The 22,898-nt window shown below is 54.2% G+C and overlaps 1 protein-coding gene across 23 annotated transcripts in view; it reads left to right on the top strand.

Moving 5' to 3' along the window:
- Window positions 1-22,898, top strand: part of CRHR2 (corticotropin releasing hormone receptor 2) — a 45,508-nt gene that overhangs the window by 18,796 nt on the left and 3,814 nt on the right. For 5 of the 23 annotated variants that reach the window (XM_082661675.1, XM_082661677.1, XM_082661660.1 and 2 more), the window contains 8 exons: window positions 11,413-11,498; window positions 12,907-13,016; window positions 13,410-13,527; window positions 15,368-15,521; window positions 16,051-16,111; window positions 17,576-17,648; window positions 22,451-22,536; window positions 22,709-22,844. In XM_082661675.1, the coding sequence (XP_082517801.1) occupies window positions 11,413-11,498; window positions 12,907-13,016; window positions 13,410-13,527; window positions 15,368-15,521; window positions 16,051-16,111; window positions 17,576-17,648; window positions 22,451-22,536; window positions 22,709-22,844 (824 nt within the window). Of the gene's footprint in view, window positions 1-11,412; window positions 11,499-12,906; window positions 13,017-13,409; window positions 13,528-15,367; window positions 15,522-16,050; window positions 16,112-17,575; window positions 17,649-17,859; window positions 20,764-22,450; window positions 22,537-22,708; window positions 22,845-22,898 lie in introns of those variants that run through there. The other 18 variants (XM_082661662.1, XM_082661673.1, XM_082661674.1 and 15 more) reach the window with 9 other exon arrangements.

The raw sequence follows: 22,898 nt of genomic DNA on the forward strand, positions 1-22,898 counted from the left end.
AGCTGAGCACAGAGAATCGGCCACAAAGCTACCAAGTGTGGATCATGGTCCAGGTGCCAGCTACCACTGAGAGAGCTTTGCATACATAATCCCATCATCCCCACCTCCCTAAGGCCTCCTGAGATATGTACTGCTCTTATGCCCATATTGCAGATGAGAAAACTGAGGCTCAGAGACATGAAGTCAGTTTTTTCAAGGTTATAATCAGCTCCCTCAGCCGTCACTCTTTTTTTTTTTGGCGGTACGCGGGCCTCTCCCGTTGCGGAGCACGGGCTCTGGACGCACAGGCTCAGCGGCCATGGCTCACGGGCCCAGCCGCTCCGCGGCATGTGGGATCTTCCCGGACCGGGGCACGAACCTGTGTCCCCTGCATCGGCAGGCGGACTCCCAACCACTGCGTCACCAGGGAAGCCCTCAGGCATCACTCTTAACCACTGGGCAGCACTGCATCCGTGAGAGACAGTTTGCGAGAAGAGCTTAGAGGGACAGGAAAAGACTCATGCCTTCACCCTGGAGGATCAGGGAGGTTTTAGCCTCTGAACTGGACTTCTGGGGACAGGTGGGATTTTAGTAGGTGAAAGTATAGTAAATTTAGGGGAAGAGATGGGGACCGTGCTTTGTGCCTCGGGACTGGCCAGTGTTACATGGAGCACAGGTAGTAGGAGAAAGAAGCAGATGAGACCAGATGGCTGGATGCTGGTCAGATGACTCACAGTATTGCAGAGGACTTCACCTTTGGTGCAGGAGGGAGCCTAGGGGAGCTTGTGAGCAGAGGAGCTCAGCTTTGGGACACAGAGCCTCTGGTGGCAAAAGGAGGGGTTAGGAGACTACTGTAACTGACCCAGGTCAAGTGGAGGCTGCGAGAGCAGAAGAGGGCAAGGATGCGTTTGTAACTGACAAGACTGGCATGAGATAGGGAAGAGGGAGAATTCAGGGACCACACTAGGAAAATGCTGAGTACAGTAGAGGATATGTGGTCTGAGGGGCTGGAGGAACGTCTGAGTGAAGATATGGAGAACGCAATTGGCTGGTTGAGGAAGCCCAGGCTAGTGCCTTGGTCTGGAGACAAGGTATTCAGGAGTTTTTGTGTGGTTAGCTAACAGCTACAGGTAGCAAGTGTGGGAGACTTGGTCAGAGCCTTGTTATTCTTACCCAGAGACTGTTTCCAGATTCAGCAATGGCCAAGGGAAGGGAAGGGACTTGTTCAAGGCCACCCATGCTCATCCATGGCAGGACCCAGTTAAGTGCCCACGTGTCCGAGTCCCCTCCAGTGTTTTCCCCCACCTGGTGCAGGTTCTGTGTGTCTGTACTGTCTTTGACCTGTGTTAACTCATTAATCTTTACACACACCCAATAACAGACATAGTATTATCCTCATATTACACATGGGGAAACTGAGGCACAGAGAAGTTAAGCGACTTTCCCAAAGTCACACAGCTTATAACAGAACAAGGATTCTAACTAAGGCTCTGCTGCCTCTGAGAAAGTAAATATGATGGGTTAAACAGAGAAGGAATTTGTTCAAAGGCTATTGGGGAGCTTACAGAATTACTGGATGGAACGGAGAACCAGAACCAGAAATGGGGTCCCCAGCCAAGAACTCAGGGCAGAGCTGGCCCAGTGAGGGAACCCCTACTCTCGCTGAGTGGGCCCTGACAACGCCACAAGCCCTGGCCACCAGATGGGCCATGCCCCTGCTGTCATCACTGCCTTGGGTTTTTAAGCTTCCTGCAGTGGTCCCCAGGAAACACTCTGCCCATCCCCATTTTGTGGGCTCCCAGCTCACTGATTTCCTCGGGGCCAGTGCATCTGTTGAGGCGGGGGGAGTGTGGAGCTTTGGGTCCCACACTCCAGCTCTGGCTACAAGGGAGCCTAGAAGATGAGGGCCTGGCATTTCAGCCCTGTGGCAGCAGGTGTTCTCTGCCTCTCCCAGGTTTCCGCGAAGCCCATATGGGAATCAGGTTCAAATTCTGGGCCACCCAAAACCATCATAATGTCCATACACAGTAGAACCTGGGGCAAGTCCCACCCCCTTCCTGGGCCTCAGTCTCCCTGTCTGTAGGGAGAAGGGAAGTGGATTAGCCCAGCAGTGGTCTGGCCAGAGGTGGGCACTGTATTCCATTTTCCTCCCACCTCTCACCTGTATTCCATTCCTGTGCCCATCTCTGTGTACGTGTCTCTCTCTGTGTTGTTCTCTTTGTCTCCATGGCTCTATCTCTGTTTCTATTTCTATGTGTGGTTCTCTCTCTGTCTCTGGGTGTATTTTCTCTCTGTCTCTTTTTGTGTGTATGTCTCTGTGTATTTCTCAGTCTCTATCTTGTTTTCTATGTGATTCTCTTTCCCTCCCTCCCTCCCTCCATCTTCCTTCTTCAGCTCCCTTCCTCCCTCTCTCTCTCTCTCCTTCCTCTACCCCTCTCTCCATCCCCCCTCCCTCCCTCCCTTCTCCCCAAATCCTCTATCTCTCCCTCCTCCCATCCCTCGTTCTATCTGCCCCACTTAGGCACCTCCCCTTGCCTGTCCCTGTGGGCCTCGTGTCTGCAAAGGAGGGTCCCGCAGCCTCGTGGACAGGGTCATTTTCCTCCTGTGGAATCACTAAGCCCAGCCCGGCTCAGCCTCGGCTCCTTGACCTCAGGCTCGCACCATGTCCTGCTGAGAATGGCAGGCCCATCTATACTGAGACATCTGCCAGGACGGGGGAAGAGATGCCTCACCTAACCCAACCCTATGGGGAGGACTGGGGGGTCTCCACTTCCCAGAACCCCAGTCTAGAGACATTCTGAAGCCCTAGTTGGGTTAAAATGGAAACACATAAACTAGGTGGTCTCCAGCCACGGGGGTCTTCCCACTGGGTCTACCTGCTTGTGCTCAGGAGCCAGGGGTGATGAGAAAGGCTGAGCCCTGTCCTCACAGAGCCCCAGGCTGCTTAAAGACCAAGCTTACACAAATCAACCATCAGGCATTGGAAAGATGGGTTTGGTGGGCACTAGAGCATTCCTGGAAGGCTTCCTGGAGGGGGTGGGAGTGGTTCTTGAAGGTCTTGAAGCAGTGGGGACATTACATTTGTTGAGGACAGGCCTGGCCCTGGGGTGAAGCCTCAGGGAGGGTCCCAGGTAGATGGGCCCCTGGGTTGAGGAATAGAAGCTGTGACTCCAGGAACTCAGGTCTGCATTCCCAGTCCCCAGTGAGACCCAACCACACCCTGACCCCTGAAGCCCAAGGGTCAGCAGTTACCCTGTGTGTGAGAACTGTCCCCTGCTGGGAGAGAGGGAAAGTGGGACAGGCATGACCATCACTGAGGGTCTGGCTGAGGAAAGGAGGAGGAAAGAGAGAGCAGAAAGGATGCCCCTCTGGCCATCCAGACACCTGAGAACTTCCCAGCTGTGAGGCCTTCTGTGCTGAGTTCAGCCCTCCCCGCCCGTGCTGCTTAAGGCTGGGATATGACTGGACCGGAGAGGAAAAGACACTTGCCCAGGGTCCCACAGAAAGCCAGCACCCTGAATAGCCTCAGCAGGCTCTGGGGGCTCTCAGCCCACGCTCTAGCATTTTCCACCTCTGCATGCATGGGGCCCAGACAGCTGAGAAGTTTAACAGCGGAGTCTCAGCTGTCCCTCTGCTTAAGGACCCTTCATCTCAGGGAAGACCAAAGATGCAGCCACCCGCCCCTTCCCCAGGAATCCTCCACTTAATGTCCCATTCCCTGTCCAGGTTCACCTTTTATTGGGTTTGTGGGTATGTTGCCTTTTCTCCACTAGAAACAAGCTCTTCAAAGAGGCATAAGACCTGACCCAGCCTTCCAGAGGCTCCTGTGATAGAGAGAGAGAGATATTCTTAAAGAGAACTTTTTGCTATTTGCTCTTAAGTGAAATAGCACAGCCAAGGCTGTAGGAGTACATGGGAGGAAGTTGATTCCAAAAAACAGGGAGAAGCAAGTTGGGAAGACTTCATGGAGGAAGTGCTGGGGAGCAGGGCCTTGAAAAATTGGGCCAGTGATGTGTCAGGTGGAAGGGAGGGTGGGAACAGAGGTGGAGAGGGAATAGGGCTGGATCATGGAGGCCTTGAATGCCAGGGCGTGGGCCTCGGTTCTGCTAGCGTTAGAGTCCGAGCTGCTTGTCCGTAGCGTCATGATGCAGGACTGGAGTACTCTGGAAGGATGCCGCTTGATGTCCAGGATGTACCATCTAAATCTGAATCCAGATTGGCTGGGAACTTTGACTTTGCCCCTCCGCTCCCTCCTGCTATTGAGTCAGAGGCTGCAGCATCCTTCCCTGCCCACTCCCTCCACACCCTGGCAACCCCAGCAGGGTCTGGAACCCCCAGGGCAAATCGCCACCCCCAGTGACTCTCAGGACCCACCCTACAGGACCCCAAATGCAGTTCACCCACCTCAGACCAGGTGCTCCAGAGTCTGGCCAGAACTTCCTTTCACAGCTCCTGCAGGGGTGGGGCTGGAGGCGAGGAACAGCAGGAAGAACCCAGACTCAGCTTCAGGAGAGCTCACCGAGGTCCTGGCTGTGCCACGATTCACTGAGTGCCGGGCAGCTCCACCCCATCTAAGTCTCAATTTCCTTATCTGTGTGAAGGACACAGAAAACATACTAACCTCATGGGGCCCCGTCACGACTAGGAGACGACGCTGCCTAGGGCTCCCCGTGCCCAGCTAGGCTCTTGGCAGCAAGGGGAGGAGAGCGAGGCCTAGGGTCTGGAAAGAGAAGTGTCTCCGGGATCAGGTCCTTGAGGGTCCCACTCGCACCGAGGATGGCTGTCCTGAGGTGGTGTGGCCTTCTGTTGTCCCTGAGAGGCACTAAACTGAGTGGTCTCTGGATGGTGTCTTGGGAGGGGGCGGTCTGTCTACACTAAGAGGGTCTGATCCCCAAAGGCCTCTGGAGAGAAGCAGCCCCTTGGCCCCCTAAGTCCCCAGACTTAGAACTCTGCCAGCCAGAGATGTGTTCACCGCCCGCCCCACTCGCCCACCCCCGTCACTTCACATAATCCTGCTTGTCTCACCTTTGGGCAGGCTCTTCTCCTCTTTGGGCCTCCGTTTCTCTGTACAGGGTGGGCGGTGTGCTGGGTGAGTTGTCGTGGCCCTTCCCTGACATCCTCCCCTCCGCGGCAGCCTGTGCCGCAGGCTTCCTTCTCTCCGCTTCCCTCCGCTGGTGGGTGTCATGGCGACGAGCTGCTAGGGATGCCTGGAAGGAGGGAGTCCTGCACAATAGGGGCTGGTGCAGGGGTAGGCACCTCCTCCCACTTGCCCCTTCCCTGGGGAGGCCAGTGATCTCACACAGTGAGCTGGATTCCACTCACACCTCTTCCCTTTTTATGGGCCCACTGTGGTCTCCATGAAGCTGCTTTGTGCCTCCCTGGCTCAGTTTCCCCACTGTCTGCTGTAAGTGTGGACATTTACCCCTGCCATACATACTCAAGGACGGAGGGGCATCATGGGTGAAAAGCCCTTCAGAAATAGAGAGCTGAGGGTTTGGGGAGGTCCAGAATGGACAAGGGGGTCTGGAGAGCAGCGTCCACACAATACTGAAGAGAGGGGAAAGAAATGCCCTTCTCTCATCCCAGATGTCACGAGCAGATGGCCCCGAGGAGGCCCTTCCCAACCTGATGACTGGGTTGGTGATAGCAGATTCCCGATCTCTCAACCCAGCAGGTTGGTCCTGAGCTTGGGTGAGCGTCACCAGCTGCCCCCACCTCTGCCCCACCAACGTGCGGTGATTAGATCAAGACGGGGAATGTTCAGACTTAACTCAGGGAGATGCACATTGTTTGGGAAGCTCAGGGAGACCGTGCTATTGGCACCATGACTGTACCGTGTTTTCCCCAAATGGTCTCTTAACTGGAGGTGAAAAGCCCACAGTATCACTGCCTAGTCCAGGCAGTAGAGATTTTTCCCGCAAAAGAAAAGTGACCTAAGTTGTAGGTCCCAAGCCAGACAGGAAGGAGATAGCTAGGTCTGCAGTAGTCCAATTGCAGGAAAAGCAGTAAGGGGACCGAGGGTGGCATATCTGGCCCTTCAGGCATTTTCTGCTCTGGGGGTCCAGACACTAAGTGGCTAGGACACTGCAGAGGTGCCACAACTGACTACATCTTCTGGAACACAGGGTAGCAGGGAGAGCCTCTCCCTTCCAGAAACACTGACTCCGGGATCTCCCATGAGAAAGTGTGTCCTGGGGGAGAGAGAGCTATTTCTGCCTCTTCATTGCTGGTGACCGTGGACATGTCTCCCTCTTTGGGCCTCTTTAGACCAAATGAAGGAGAAGTTGCCTCGCCCTCTTAAATTGCCAAGGAGATGCCTGCTGACTCAGTTCCCAATTTACTTTCTTGCCTGGAACCTGGAGGATGCTGACCACAGGTTTGCTATTTCAGATGGACACCCCTACCCAGCAAGGGTTGGACTTATAGTGTCCACCGTTCTGGCAGCGGGGCTCAGAGTGTGCCATGAGTGTGCGACTCAAGGTGCTCCTGCACGTGGGACAGTTTTGCATTTGCCGTGCAGCTTGACAGAGCCTGGGCATCCAAGGTGACAGACTCTCCTCTTGGCCCACCCTGAGCCTCTCATTCTCATTTGGAGTTCCCCGGTAGCCTAGACAACAGCACCACCTCGGTCCATCCTGAGCCCCTGTGTGCGCGGCTCTGTGTAGCCCTGAAGAAAGGGCCAGAGGTGACCTAGGCCTTGCCACCCCTACTCCTTAGCTAGCTGGGAAGGCATGACCCCTTTACAGAAATCAATGAGAGAAAAATACCGACCCAGCATGAGCTAAGAGAAGTGAGCAGCTGACCCTCCTGGGGCTGGAGCAGTCGTGGAAGCACCTGGAGGTACTAGGACTGAAGCTGGGCATTGAAGAGGGTCATGGATTATCTTGACCTTCTTGGCCTGGGCCCAGGGCTATGGGCTGAATGGGCAGAGCGGGGAGGGGTAAGTCTTAGGCGCTCTCCAAGGTTCCCCACCTGCATTCATGGTGGGAAATGGGCAGTGGTAGCATTTTGCTGTCCGTGGTGCTGAAAATTTCAGTCCTGCACATGACCTCATCCCTTCGGTAAATATTGCTTCTGGCCCTTCCCATCACCCTGTCAGCACCCTCCCACCCTCACTTCTTGTCATCTTCTTTCCCGACAGCCAATGACGACATTGCTTCTCCACCATATTCCCACTCATCCCTATGCCCAGCCTGTCTCTGGCACTCTCTCCCTCATAACCACCCCCAAAAATGGGGTCCCTCATGGTCCCCATCTCCCATATATTGCCAGTTCGACTATCAGAGATAGAAGTGCTAACCTCGGGAGCGCTTAAAAGTGATGTATGGGTGTCTGGGGTTGTCACAGTGGCTCGAGGGCACTACTGGCAGTTAGCAGATTGAAAAGGAAGCCAGACAGGAAGGAGATAGCTAGGTCCGCACAACGAATACTTGACCCACCTGAGATGCCAGTAGCATCACGGAGAAGCAGTTTACATTCCTTTTTATGAGTGGGGAAAGTGGGGCTGAGAGGGACGGGACTTAGCCAAGGTCACTTAATCAGCCAGAGACAAAATTACAGCTAGAATTTCGGCTTCCATCTTCTCCCAGCCAGGCTCCTGGACCTCTCAGGTGACTGCCCAAATCAGAAGCTCTTGTCAAAGTGTCAGCATCTGAAAGGGACAGAGCACATTGTAATGAGGGCTTTCATCAGGCCAGGGCACGCTGCAGGAGAGTGCAGGCTTCCCAGACCACAGAGCTCTGGAAGAGAAGACCTTGCCTGCATCACCCAGACCCTAATGACCCTGGCAGACTACACTGCACACCATTGGCATCGATCTTCAGTGGAGGCACCTGCGTTGCTGTGGTAACAGGCACCCACCTCACTACATCCATCCCCACAATTCTGGCCTGACCATCTGCCCTCAGACTCTCCGTACGCATCTTCCTGTGGGTCCCAGGGGGGACTCTTCCTGTCTTACTTTCTCCTGTCCAAGGCTGTGCCTGAGGGCGCAGTGTCCTCATTAGCCAGCTCCCCTGAAGTGCTGGGAACGTCTCTCTTCCAGTCCCCTGGTACCCAGTGTCTATAGCCAGAGCCTCATTCCCAGGCATGGCTGGGCCCCCAGAGGGAAGCTCCCTCCCACCACTACATCCCACATCTCAGACCCTGCCTTCCAGGGTTTCAACAGACCTGAGTCAATTTGATTCAGCCCACGTATACTCAATGGCTCACTCTTGAGGAGGGAACTGTTGACTCCAATATGGTTTCTTCCTACTTGTCTGTCCCCAGGGAGCTCAAGTTCAGTAGCAAAGAAAAGAAGGATCAATTCTAAAGAGATGAGACTCATAGTGAATTACGGCAAATGCTCTAAAAGAGATTTTTCTTTTTCAAAACTATGTTGTACGATAGTGGATTGTGAAGTAAATTTAGTGGGTTGTGACTAGTATTTGTATATAGAATAAATATAATTCATTAGAATGTAATAGAAAGAAAAATATGATAGCTGTGGTCAAGATAAATTTCACTTTGTGAAACTGGATTCAGTCATGTGAGCAGTGTGTGTGTGTGTGTGTACTGGACTGTGACATGAAATGGATATGTGGCTGTAGTTCAAGGGCAACAGAGTGTGAAGACCTATGTTTCAAGAGATGGGAAGACATAGAGGAGGTGTTTAGAGAAAAAGAAGAGATTACGGAATACCTTGGGTGTTGGTGAAGCCTCCAGGAGGAGGTGGCATTAGTGCTGGGGGTTAAAAGGTAAGTAGGAGTTTGTAGGGATATGTGCATGCGTAAAGGGTGAGAGTGCGGAGGGCGTCTCGAGGGGTGGCTCGGTACGGAGCTCGGTGTGTGCCAGGCCTGCTGGTGTAAATGCCAGCTGCCACAGAGATGCGTCAGGAAAGTTCGGCTGGGGCCCGGGTCAAGGGCCTTGAATAGCACACCAAGAAAGTTGGACTTTATTCCCAAGAGCAATAAAAAGCTGCTGATGACTTTTATTCAGAAATCAGCATGATCACTCTGGCAGTGGGGGTAAAGGATAGAGAGTCGAGGGGGGCAAGAGATGAAGCCAGGAGGCAAGATAGGAAGGTGTTGTGCCAGTGCAAGGTGACTAGAGAGTGGGTGGAAGGGCGGGCAGGAGAGGGATGGACTCCGGAAAAAGAAAGAGGAGACAGAATCCACGGAGCTTGGTACCCCAGGGGCATTGATGTGAGGGACCAGAAAGGTCTCAGATGTGCAGCATCTCTATCCTGACCCCCTCCTTTCCACAAGCCCGCCCCATGGTCAGTACCACCACAAGATATCATACTTGGGAGATGAGTATTCTGAGGTCTTGTCCTCAGGGAGCCCCACACTGATGTGAGACACCAGACTCACCCACCTGAACAACTGAGGCCAGGTCATGAGCAAGGGCTGGAATGTGGGGCTCAGGCTGTCAGGACTGAGAGGGTTGGGGGTGTTGGGAGGCTCAGGAGAAAGAGGCTCGTGAGATGCAAGCAATCAAAGAGGCCTTCCTGGAGGAAGGAGCTTAGCACTGACTTCAGAAAAGCTAGATGACATCTAGGAACACATTCACAGAAGATAAATTTTTCTGCCCTTTGAACCATAGCCAGGATCAGGGTCTGTCTCACCTCACACAGGCCTGTTGAGAAAAACTCTAAATCCCCATTAGGGAGGGACTGTTCATTTTACAAAATCACCCACCATCCCAAAACGCCTTTACATTGGTCCCGTTGGTTTCACCCCATACTCTGTCCTTTAGGTCAGTAACATCACTGACCCTATGCATCAAATTCTCTTATCATACAACCTTTCTTTCTTTCTCTTAACATACAACCTGCAGTAAAACAATCCTGTAGAGGGAGAAAACCCAAGTGGGGAATTGGGTGCCATGGTCAGGGGCTAGGAGCTAGTGTCCTCATATTGGGGTCAGAGTCGGTGTCAGACCAGCATTGGCCTGACTGACTCACACTTGGGCCAGGGACCTGCCCGAGGCAGGCCTCGCTGACAGGTGACAGGCCCAGGAGGCAGGAATAGGCCAGTAAAAATCCCGAATTTGAAAAATCTATAAGCTCAGAGCACCAAATTAAAAAACAATTAGGCTAATAGAATCTCCCCCATTGTTTCTGCTCTTCAGCAAGTGCTCCTTCGTAACTCCATTGCTTTTAACTCACTGTTAGCTCAGCGGAAGTGGATTTTTAAAGTAACTTAATTATTTCAGAACTCATTGCTTCCAAAAACAATCTAAGGTTTCCCCTTCAGCTCTGTGACTCTGTGCTCTGTGAGCTGTTTTTTTAAAATTAGCTTTATATTGTGATTCTAACGTAAGCCCAAAAGAAAAATCCACAAACAACTGCCCATTAGCTAGAGAGCAGAACGCTGGTACAAATTATCCCCAAACAATAGATCGTTTAGAATTTGTAAGTAAGCGGGGGAGGTAGGGTACATAAGACAGCGAAATGCAGAGCAGAGGCTGGCATAGGGCTTTGGAGTTATCAGGTGTGAGGCATTTCTCTGGATGGAAGTGACGATGGGCTACCTGGAGAGCGTGCCTTAGGAGCTAGATCTTGACAGTCAAACTAGGATTTAAAGAAAATATGCGCATTCCTTGAACTTCATACGTCTCCCTTCAATAAAACCCTCACTTCAGTACATCAGACACTGATGCTCTGAAATGTCTTTGCCCACATCACATTCCAACTTTAACACAGAGCCAGGTTCTCAAACATTTAGAGATCACATGGTGGTCTCCCAGGCAGCCGCAGCTCAAGGTCAGCAGCGCAGTCCTGTTTCCCCATATTGCTGTCATTCCGGTACCGCTACTCAGTAGCCTAGGGGTTAGGAACATAAACCCTGAAGTCAGACCTGGGTTTGAATCTTCTCATCTTTGTATCCTTGGCAAGCTGCTTGATCTCCCTGTGCCTCAGTTTTCTCATCTGTAAAATGGGTTAATCTCAGTACCTACTCCATGGGGTTGCCTGAGGATTGCATGGACGAGTGTAAACAAAGCAGTTAGAAGAGGACCTGGTACAGGGCAAACACCTGCTGTAGAAATAGTGACTATGGTGAAAGTGGAAGTGCTGATACTGGTGGGAAAAGTATGGATCTCAGGAGCATAAAATGATTGCGATTAGGATGGAAACTCTTTGGCATGCTGAAAGCAGTGAATGTTCAGCCACATCCCAGGGCTCACGGTGGGGTTCAGTTTCAAACAAAATTAAAGCGAGTGTACAAAATGCTAGTCAAAATTGTATCAGAAATGGGTTTTATCATGCCTTTTAGCTACCATGAGTGGTAAGGCTTTTGTGCACTTTTCACATGAATGACTTTCACGTGAACGTTCAGACGTGTTTCCCGGCCTAGAGAGGCTGAGACATAGGGACCTTATCCTGTGGGCACTAGGGAGCCAGGGAGTGTTCTTGAGGAGGGGAGTGACCCGCCTCTTGGTGCATGTTTGTAGGGAATGCCTACCGAGAGTGCTTGGAGAACGGGACCTGGGCCTCACGGATCAACTACTCACAGTGTCAGCCCATTTTGGACGATAAGGTGAGTGGCTCCCACCTGCCTCACCCCTGGTCCTGTACAGGTAGTAGGACTCAGAGCACAGAGGATGCCAAGGGTGGCAGAACCAGTCCTGTGTCACCCACCCACCCCTTTCTTGCACCTCTTGCCACCACTCTATGCCCCCTGCCCTGTGAGAAGGGGACGTGGAGGCTCACCTTCAGGAGAGCTCAGCTGGTGGAGGACACCAGCAAGGTGGCACATGGCACGAGAAGGGGATGACCCTGTAACCAGTGCCCCGACATCTAACAGGCAGTGTGACTTCCTTCCTCCTCTGGACCTCAGTTTCCCCGTGTGGCATTCTGATTCTAAGACTCCATGTGGAAACAAGTGCAGCCCCCAGAAGGGCAGTCCCCACGGGAAGCTGGGTCCCACTCCGACCTCACCAGCCCCCCTTGCTCTGGTGCTGGATTCCGTGTTATCTGCGGTGCCAGCCTCCTTCCTCTTGAAGCTTCGCCTCGTTCCTGACCCCAAATGATACATCCCACCCCATCCCTCTCCTCCTTTGCCCATTACGGCCCCCAGTGGGGCTGAAACTTTTCCTCAAAAGAAGTCCAAGTTCAGAGGAAAAACATTTGTCTGCCCTGAGAAAGTGATTCTACAGAATGCGAGCCAAAGGGGTCTGCAGTGAGGACCACAAGAGTGACAAGTGGGATGGGACATAAAGGAGAGAAAGAGGTCCCCTCCTGCCCTCTGCCGTCACCTCTTCGTCTCACAGCCCCTCTGAGCAGTGGCAAACCAAAGCGGTGTGGGGTGGCGGGATAGTCTGCCCTGGCAGGAAGGAGTATTTTATCATTGCCTCTGTTCAGAATTGCCAGCACGTGGTGATAATAAAAAGCAGACTGATTTTATTTGGTCTTAATATTGCTCTTAAAATCTCTACAGATAAGGTACCCCCTCACTGCTGCACCCCGGGCAGACTGATCCCAAGGCACCCCCAGACCTGCCATAGGTCGCTGCTTCTGAGACAGGAGGACAGGTTGGCTCCATTGTACAGATATCAAAACTGAGTTCCAGAGATATAAATCAATACACCTTCAGTTGCTCAGCCCGTTAGGGTGTGAGCTGAGATGAAACACAGGTGTAGCAACTCCCATTCCAGAATTAAAAAGAAAATAGGTTCTACATGCCCATATCTCTGGCATAACTCAGAATACACTGTGCTCAGATCTGCCCTCCAACTGCACAGGGGACACCTGACCACAGCCATTTATACCAAGAGCCACGCAGGGCCGACAGGAGAGAGCTCTGGGTGCCAGGTGTGGTGGTGACACTTGGAGCCTCTTCTGCCCCCAGGGTCAGGACGCACAGGGTGGCCATTGCTAGAGTGCCTGGCCCCACCCTCCACATGCCCCAAGCCTCTGTCTGCCCATGTGTCTGTCTGTGTGTCCAGCAGAGGAAGTATGACCTGCACTACCGCGTCGCGCTCATTATCAACTACCTGGGCCACTGCGTGTCTGTGGCAGCCCTCGTGGCTGCCTTCCTGCTTTTCCTGGCCCTGCGGTGAGTCCACCCCGCCCCTGCTTTTTCTCTGCCCTCCTCCCACGGCACCCCTTCACCTCACCCATTCTTAGCTCCTCTCCGGGGTCCCTGGAGCCAACGGACAAAAGGGGCTTGGGGAGGTGCCTGGGCACTGACCGCTGGCGGGCATGCAGGAGGCAAAAAGGGAACCAGCTCTGGAAGACCCAACCGTGGTCACCGCGAATGGGAATTTGGTTCCTGGTGCAGCCCTGCCTTCACCCCAGGCTGAGTCTCTCCCTTGCCTGAGGAGGGGGTGGCAGGGGGCGCAGGCCCAGCTGCCCCATGACGCCAGCTGCCCCCTGCCCCCCGCCCCAGCTGAGCTCTGAGCCCAGGTGCAGCCTGTCCCGGCTGATCCCTGCCCCGGTCGTCCCGCAGGAGCATCCGCTGTCTGCGGAACGTGATTCACTGGAATCTCATCACCACATTCATCCTGCGAAATGTCACGTGGTTCCTGCTGCAGCTCATCGACCACGAAGTGCATGAGAGCAATGAGGTCTCTGGGTAGAGGTTTGGGGCCGGACCTGGGGGACTCTGGGCTCTGGGGGCCCCCATCTCTCTTGCCCAGTCCTCGCGTGCAGACCCGAACCTGAGCTCACCTGCACCCATTCATTGTCCCTCCAGAGCCAGGGGTGGGGGAATGGGGCTCCAGGCCGGGGTCTGGGGAGCAGCACAGACCTGACAGCAGGCTTTGGGTTATCCCCGTCTTGTGACTTTAGCACCTCCCAGAGATTCCTTAGAGAAAAGGAGGCTGAAATTAACCTCTATTGAGCTTTAGAGCAATTCATTCCAATGAGAGACCTGTAGGGATTTCGCCCCCATTATACAGACATGGAAACTGAGGCTCGGGGAGGTTAGATGACACTGTAATGATGCCTCTACATCTGGGCCACCAGGACCTTGAGCAGCCAGCACGTTAGCTGCCCACGGTGGATTTGTGTCAACCACTGTAGTACTGTGTCCACGTCGTAAAACCAGAGCCCAGCGTGGAGCCGTGCGCGGAGCTCTTTGGCCCACCGTTAGAGACTGCACAATACATCGTCTCTGGATGGCTAGACCTGAGCACACACCCAGCCTGGCTTGACGCCTCACTTGGCCCCATGCTGAGCCCTGCCTCAGCACCAGTGGAATTCAGTCAGTTTGGGGTGCCCTGCAGCCCCATGTTGGCTTGTACTGACAAGGCATCGTTAACTCGGAGGAAAAACAAGATTGGGAGGAGGGGATCTTTCGCATTCCGCCTCAGCAGGACTTTCTCAGAACAGAGGAGACAGGTGGCCGCATGGGGCCCGAGATCAGGGCTGGGACCATGGAGGAAAGTCACTGGCTGTGATCAGCTCAGCTGATTGATCGTCTGACAGCCCAGCTGTTAGAGCCGGACAGAGAGGCGCTGAGCTGTCCAAGAGGACAGTCAGCTCCCCATCACAGGGCTCCTCTAACCACCAATCCCCACATCCTCAGCTCTGAGGGTGCCCTGGTGACGAATCCCTGGGGAAGATGGCCAGGTAGGGTCAGTTGAGAAGAGCTCTGGCCTGAGGCCAGACCTGGCCGTGGCCCAAGGTGGCTCTGGGCAGGCTTGTCCCCCGAGGGAGGGGTAGTAACCGTGCTCAGAAGGACAGGGACAGATTCCCCTCAGCTGAGAAGGCAAATGGCACCAACATTCATTTCTTGGCTCCTGCCTTTGCCACCTCCATCTTCTTGAACCAACCTGCAAGATGGGATTATTCTTTTCTCTGCAGCACGATGAGGTTCAGAGAGGTATGGCCAGTTGCCCGAGGTCCTGGTGTAAGGAAGTCTCCCTCCGGAGACGGCAGAGATGACATTAAGCCCAGAATCTCCTAAACCCAGAGATTTGGGAGGGTCACCTCCACCGCTGCAGCTCACCTTCACAGACCCTGTACTAGTTCAATAACAATTTTCTTCTAATTGACTCGCTATTTTTTTTCTACATGAAATTTCATAGTCCATCCCAAAACGGAAACCAGTCTGACTCGCTGTGAAGTGAAGGTGACCCTCAAAAAAAAGTGACGGTGAAACACGACAGTGCTGTTCAGTTCTAGCCTCTCCCTGCAAAGATCTCAGAGTCAGACTCCCTCTTTCTTTTATGAAAAAGGAGATTAGAAAACACTGGTGAGAAGTCAGACCCCCTGGTACCAGGGGAGCCTGGCACTTTCTGGAAAATGTGGAAGAGAAAGGATGAAGCTTCCCAGAATGAGGTTCAAGGGTGTTTAATGCCATGTCCATGACTCAACTCAAACGACCTCCCCTCCATCAGCGCCCAAGCTGTGCACTTGGGCCTGGGCCCCAGGCAGCCACTGACTGCTGCCTGCCCTGCGCAGGTCTGGTGCCGCTGCATCACCACCAGCTTCAACTACTTCGTGGTGACTAACTTCTTCTGGATGTTCGTGGAGGGCTGCTACCTGCACACGGCCATCGTCATGACCTACTCCACCGATCGCCTGCGCAAGCGGCTCTTCCTCTTCATTGGATGGTGTGAGGGTCCTGGGGGGACCTGCAGGGTCTAGTGGGGAGAGGGTACTGCTGACAGGGTCACCTCCCTTCATCTTGGGTCCAAGGACCGGATCACATTCCTGTCTACCATCCCCAGGACAGTCCGAGGATGCAGCCACTCCCCTCCATGCTGGAGAGGAAGAAGCAAATAGTCCCTCTGAAAGGACAGTCCACAAATAGCCTTCCTCTTCTTGCCTGGAATGGCCAATCCAAAGACCTTTGTCTCTGGCTTCAAAAGAAAAGCTGGCCAGCTCCACTTCTCTATCAAAAAATCTCAGAAAATCACGCTGTCCCCTCATCTCTCTGACCTGCTTGGAGGGGACGGCTGAGGGTGAGGGAGGGATGGGGGCAGGGGTCTAGGGACAGGGCCCCTCAAGGTCATGGATGGCCTGCAGTTAGATGATTGGAAACAAGATCCTAGCCCTTTGTGGTTCCTCCTCACACTGTGTTCTACAAGAGGGGCTCCTGACCATCTGTCTGTCCACTGCAGCTGTGTCTGTCCTTCTTTCAGGCATCCCCTGCCCCATCATCATCGCCTGGGCCATTGGCAAACTCTACTATGAGAATGAACAGTAAGTAAGGACGGGCCAGCCGTGGGGCTCAGAGGGATGTTAGGACAGGTCAGCCACGGGGCAAGAATTGCAGCCACGCCAGAACAGTTCACTTTTCCATTGTCCTTAAATTGAGAACATTTCCTTGGCACCCAGAGGTACTCATGCGATAGGTGTCAAGTCGACTTTGTTGAATTGAGTTAGGAATCGTTCCTTTAAGCACCCAACGCACGACCCCCTTAGCCTTTGGTAGGGCGGCCTCCTGGAGTTGGATGTGGCAAGTCTGGCTCCAGGCTTTCAGCTCAGAGCACCTCCAGCTGTGGTACTGAGCCCCTCACAGATGCCCGGGCCAGGCCAGTGGAAGCTTGTTTTATTCTGGCGTCCCAGTCTCTTCCTGGGGTGCAGTGTTCCGTGCTGGGACCCTCTCTGCACCAGAGACTTTGAAATACTCAGCCTCGGCCCAGATGATGGCAATTCTGGCTGCAGGTCAGCCAGGGAACGGCGGGGAAGTTGGGTGCCACCAGCTGAGAAAAGAGGGGACAGAGGAACGTCAGTATCTGTATACAAATATTCAAGGGGTCTCTGAGGATGGAGGGAGCAGATGGGATCTGGGGGCAGGGGGTAGGAATGGCGTGGGTTCTGAGAGCTCAACATTAGGAAGAGCTCCTAACGATAAAAGCTGCCCAAGAGTGAGAGGGCTGCCTTGAGAGGTAGTGAGCTTCCCATCAAAGCGGGTGTTTAAGCAAAGAAAAGTAAAAAAACAGTGCTGGGAGGCTGCAGGGGAGAATCCTGCCTGAGGCAATGTGCACTGGATGACCTCTGAAGTTGCAGAAGACACAGAATTTCCTGAACTCTGTGGGGCCCTTTCTGAGGTCCAGTAGGAGTTGCTGGCAGAGCCAGACTGGGTCCTGGGCCAGCCCTTCCTCCAGACCCTGAAGCTTCTTCACCCCCAGCATCCCCAAAGAATAACCAAGCCTCTAACAGGAGCAAGCTTCCTTCCCTGGGTGAATGAGGCCAGGGATCGGGCTAGGAGAAGGCTCCTGCCTCCACATCTGCTGCTTTGTGCGTCTGAGTGCCTGGCACAAGGAGAGGCGGGTTCCAAGCAATGCGGGAACAGGTGGTACAGGCAGTTGGGCCCTGGCCAGCGACGGGGAGCCCAGCTCTCCTTTCATGGGCCTCCTGCATGTCCAGCCCTGGGCCCAGCATCCTGGGATGGGGTGAGGGAGCAAGGAGAAGGAGGAGGAGACCCAGGACCTGCCTCAGTCTGCCTGGGGAGACCAGACCCTCCATGTAGGGCAAAAGGCAGCCCAGGTATGAGCCAGGGTGGTCAGTGGGGCTGGGGCTGTCCACCCAGGCTTCGGGGGAAGGAACAGCCATGGAGATTGGATCTCAGAAAGAGTCAAGACAGAGGACCCTGGCCCCGAGGCTGCAGTGGTCCCCAGGCTGTGGTTCAGCAGGCCACTTATAGCCACTCCATCTTTGCAGGTGCTGGTTTGGCAAGGAGCCCGGCGACCTGGTGGACTACATCTACCAGGGCCCCATCATCCTCGTGCTCTTGGTAGGTCCTCAGTGGGAAGTGGGACAGGGCTGGGCACCAGGAGGACAGCAGAGGACCCACCCAGCAGAGATGCTGGGGAGGGACAGGGTCTGGATCGGCCCCCCCGCACACACTCTGTACGCACCACCCCGCTGCCTGGCATCCCGCTCCCAGCTCTCCCTTCCTCGCGCTCCACGCCCTGATGCAGCCCTCTCCCCTCTCTGGCCCTCAGGTTCTGGGCAGAGAAAATCCGACTGGCAGATTTCTAATGCCTCCGACATCTGACATCCCCTTGCCAGGTACAAGCCAGGCAAGGAGGGCAGCTGGTGGCAAGAGAAGGGTCCGCGGGATTCTGTTCAGCTCAGACCTACTCTCCCTCTACCCGCAGCGACCCCCTCCAGGGCCCAGCCCACTGCCCCCAGCCTGGAGCAGTGGGACAAAGGAAGCATAACGAGCAATTATTCCTCATCCAGCTCCCCGCCCTTTGCCAAATGTATTAACATCTAAGGTATAATTGCTGCCAGGTATGTAAACCACAACGAGCTTTAATTAAGGTAGATTTTAAGTAGAGGCTGCATTCTGCAAAAAAAAAGAACCCATTATATATCATATGCTAAAAAAAATAGACATACAAAAAAGCCCCATAAGAAACTGGCATTTACGTAAGACTTATTTCAGGCTTGTTAATTTCAGGCTCCTTAAAGGGCCACCTGCTCCCAGTGCACGATGCTTGAGAGAGCACCACCCCCTTGCACACAGCAGGTGCCTAATGGGGGTTTCTTTGGTCTACCTTGGAGACAATGACTGTTTATCTCTTTTTATTTCCTTACTCTCCTCCTTTTTGTAATTTCCTCAGGGATTCATTTGACCCCCCATCTTTGGAGTGTCCTTGATGTATACGAACCGGAGATGACTAGGAAGGTTTTTTACCCACTGCCTGAAATTCCACCCTCAGGGCTCCATTCATTTCAGAGATAGAAGCCAGTCCTTGTCAGCCGTCAGAAGGGGGAATCATTGTCCTTGGAGTCCTAGCTGCAATGAGTCACTGATACCCCCCTCCACCAGTGTGAGCGGAAAGGCTGGCTTGGGTGGGAAGCGAGCCCCCTCTGCAAAGATGTTGGACAGCAGTGAGGAAATGAACAGAGAAGGGGGACAGGCTTGGAAGGCGCAGTGACAATACCCAACTCCCACCTCCTCTCCATGCCCCCTTCTCCGGTTCCACCCTCACCAAGAGCCCCGTGATTGTCTTTCGCTTTGGACCCAGCCCACACCCAGCTATATGCATGGACAGGGCTTCCAGTTTCCAAGCTCAGCCCTTCCAGAAGCTCTATCTTCATTACTTCCGATCCTCACATCCTCGATGCCTGGAAGTAGGGATGATGCTCCCCGTTTCACAGATGAAGAACCTGGGAGGTGAAACAGCTGCTCAAGGTCATCACTAATAGTTAGCTGAGCTGAGACTGGAGGGCAGGTTACCCACCACCTCCCGCCATCCCTTCCTTTGGATACCCTGCCACCCCTGGCCTCCCCCAGCAGTCCACAGCTGTCTGAGAGACCCGTGCTCATTTCTGGGTTCTGGGAAGTGAGTTGGCTGGTTGGGTTTGCAGGAGGCTGTTGTCACTGTTGATGGCGTGGGAAAGGCATGAGCTCAGTGCTTTCCATGAGTATTTGAACCTGTGCCAACCTTCCCAGATGGGCTCCATGGCTATCCCCACTGGACGGACAAGGAAGCAGAAGCTCAGAAACGTTAATTAAGTCATTTGCCCAAGGCCACGCAGATGCCAATCGGAATAGCTGGAATTAGAGCCATGCGACAAGGACTTGGTGGGAGGTGGTCCCAGGAAACACAACGAGGGGTGGGAGTAGAGGACAAGGAAGGGAGGAAACCGATAAACGTTAAGTGATAAGCAGGCTTCCATGGGGCAACACGTAAGAGTCTCAGAATTGACCCCTGGTCGGGAAGCAGGGTTACTTACCCATATGCTTCATGCCCCATCCGTGGAGGTTGCCCTGGAGACCTTGAATCCCCACATTTCCACCTACCCTCTCCCCATTTTCAGGCTGAGCTAGCTCTCCTGGCACCAGAGAAAGCCCCAAGCTGAGAACTGTCCCCTGCAGCTACAGGTGAATGGTGTGTGGCACGTGAGGTCTGTCCGGTGAAAGCCTTGCCTCTTTGTTCCGTGGGTGGTGTCTTCCTCAGCAATATCCCGGCCGCCCCTATTCCAAATGGAGATCCCAGGGCCTCCACCTGCCACTGGGGATCTCGGGGGTGTGTCCAAGAGCGGCATTTGGAACAAGCGCCTTTGATGTGCATACTCTAGTGGGAGAACCCTGGTGTCCAGGGACCTTGTGAGCAGGGATGTGAGTTGTCTGGGCTTTCTCTGTGGCCCAGCCAGGGCCCTGAACGCAGTAGGACTCAGGACTTGGGCCTCTGAGACTCACTAGGCTCCACAGATCCAGGTGGACAAGCAGGCTGGCTATGTTGCTGGGCTTGGTGAATGTGCGCTACAAGGAGCTGCGATGTGATGGCAGCACCCCAATACCCAGAGCTGGAGGGGAGCAGAGGACACCCCCAAGGGCTGGGACTACCTCTCCCAGCCTGGGTTTAAAGGACAGAAGGAACCGTGTCTGAAGCCAAGGAGGAAGAGATGTCAGTCCCCCTTCCTCCCTCCCTGCCTGCCTCTGCACATGCGCAGACAGGGAGGGTTTGGAAACCAGGTGGGAGGGCAGTGTCAGCGGCTCCCTGGGGAAGGGAGGAAGGTGCCTGCAGTGAAGTGAGGTGGAGAAGATGTTGTAAAGGGGGAAGCTGGGAACCAAGCCCAAAAGGAAAGAGTGACTTTGGGGCTGCACAGACCAGCCTGAGGTGGGGTGTAGGCAGCATCACCAGCTCCTGCCTAGGGTGAGCAGAGGGCATAAGGCCTTGTCTCCCAGACCCTCCCCACCAGCCCCTGTCCCTGCTCTTGCCTCAGCACATGGAACAGCGCCCTGTAGCCCAGAGGTGCTCAGCAATTGCTTATTGACTAGATGGATGGGTGGTTGGATGGTTAGTGGATGTATGTACATTACCTGTTGAATAAGTGGGTGAGTGGGTGGGTGGGTAGATAAACTGATGAATGGAATGTTGAGTAGATATTTAGACGGATGGATGAATGTTACATGTTAAATAAGTGGGTGGGAGGGTGGGTGGATAAAATAATGAATGGATGGTTGAGTAATATTTGGATGGATTAATGGATGGAGGGATAGATGGATAAGAGTGGGTGGATAACTGAGTGAATTGCTTAGTGGGTTTATGGACGATTAGTGAATAAGATTTAATGCAGGGAAATGTGGAAGAAATGAGAATATATTTTGAGTCCAACAACCTCTGTTCTCACAGAAGTCATGAAGAATCGGAAAAGGTCCAGTATTTTGTATCACTTGTGTGAGAAAATTAGGATCGGCCTATGTGTTAAAGTGACCTCACGATCCAAGGGCATAGACCAGAAACCCAGGAGCTGGAAGTTAGACAGGCCTTAAGAGGAAGCAGGGTGCGGTAGGCCATGGGCAGCCCTGGCTGAACGCTTCCACCACCCCTCGCCCTGGGTTCACCAGGCTGTGCTACTGTGGGCACTGGAACAGCAGGCCGTGGCTGAGGAGGGAGCCCCCAGGGCCCCAGAGTAGCCTCAAGCTTAGGGGTGATGCAGAGGCCACAGGGCTGTGTGTCCCGTGGTGTCTGCCTGTGTCCCCAAGCCTCAGAGCTTAGGAGGCTCCAGAAATGACGGAATCTCAGGACCAGGACTTGGGAGGGGGTGTGTGTGTATAAACACACGCACATACTCAGACATGTGCACACACACGAGCCAGCAGACACCCCTGGGCTAATACGTATCTCCTTCTGACCCATGGGTACTTTCCTGTGCGAGGTCCCCAGGGTGTTAGGCATACAACACTCACTTTCCTGTCTACTCGCACTTGGAGATGGATGAAGAGAGACACGGGTGTGTCCATGTCCCCAGGTCCACACTCACACAGGAACACACCAAGGCAAACGCACAAGCACAGAGCACAGACCCACGGGGAGCATGGAGAAGGCAGCACACAGGCACACAGACAAGCCGACACGGGTTAACAGGACACTTGCACACCCGCAGAGACCACCACATGCAGCACAGGGCTGCCCCGGGAAGCCACACGGGCAGGTCCCGGGGAGAGGCTGGGAGCGGCAGGCTCCGATGCTGAGAGAAGGCTCAGAATGAAGATAAGTGAGGCCCTTCCAGGAGCCAACTGCTGGAGTCAGCCCAGCAGCCTGTTCATCTCCATTGCCTCAGGCGTGTCTGCGAAGAATCTAGAGTTTTCCTGGGTGCAGGGGACGAATGGTGAGAGATTAATCACTCCTCCCAGCAACCGAGTTATTAATCACTCCATCTGGCCGGGTCTGCTCCACCAGGGCAGGACTGTCCTGTGTCCAAAGGGCCTCAGGGAGACCCTCAGTTGACAAGTGGGGGCCCTGCAGCAGCGGGGGCGGGCCGGGCAGAGCTCTGGGCACTTCAGGAAGGAGTGACCTTTGTGCCCTTGTGCACTGCCTCCAAGGCTGCTTTTCCTCCCTCGGGTCAGGGTGTGGAGAAGCAGGCTCTGGAGTCCTCAGGTGACAGGGGACCCGGCAAGTGGGGTACCTGCCTGCCCCGGGGAGGGAGGAGCAGAGGTCTTGGGACCCCAGGCAGGTGCTGGGGTGAGTGGGTTGGGCCGTGGATTCTCAGTGGGTTACAGGGGAGGTGGTCGCCTCTCCTCTCATCCCCACCGCGTGGTCCTTCCTTTTTCCCTCTCTGCCCCCGTCCCTCCAGATCAATTTTGTATTTCTGTTCAACATCGTCAGGATCCTAATGACGAAGTTACGAGCATCCACCACGTCAGAGACGATCCAGTACAGGTGAGTGATGGGTGCCTTGACCCTCAGCGGGGGAGGAGTGAGGAGGCCATCTGGGCCATCCCCCTGCCTCTGGGTGGGGCCCTCGCTCAGGCTCCCAGAAGAGACGCCAGCGAGTGAGGCCCCACGTGCCTCAGGGGCTCAGATGGGTCTTGTCACCCTTCCCCCTCTCCAGGAAGGCGGTGAAGGCCACCCTGGTTCTCTTGCCCCTTCTGGGCGTCACCTACATGCTCTTCTTCGTCAGCCCTGGGGAGGACGAGCTGTCACAGATCGTGTTCATCTATTTCAACTCCTTCCTGCAGTCATTCCAGGTGGGGCACGTAGTGGGATGCGGCCACAGAGAGCGCCCCTGACCTGGCGTGCTC

Source organism: Grampus griseus (assembly GCF_964374135.1).
Source record: "Grampus griseus genome assembly, chromosome: 9".
Classification (NCBI taxonomy): domain Eukaryota; kingdom Metazoa; phylum Chordata; class Mammalia; order Artiodactyla; family Delphinidae; genus Grampus; species Grampus griseus.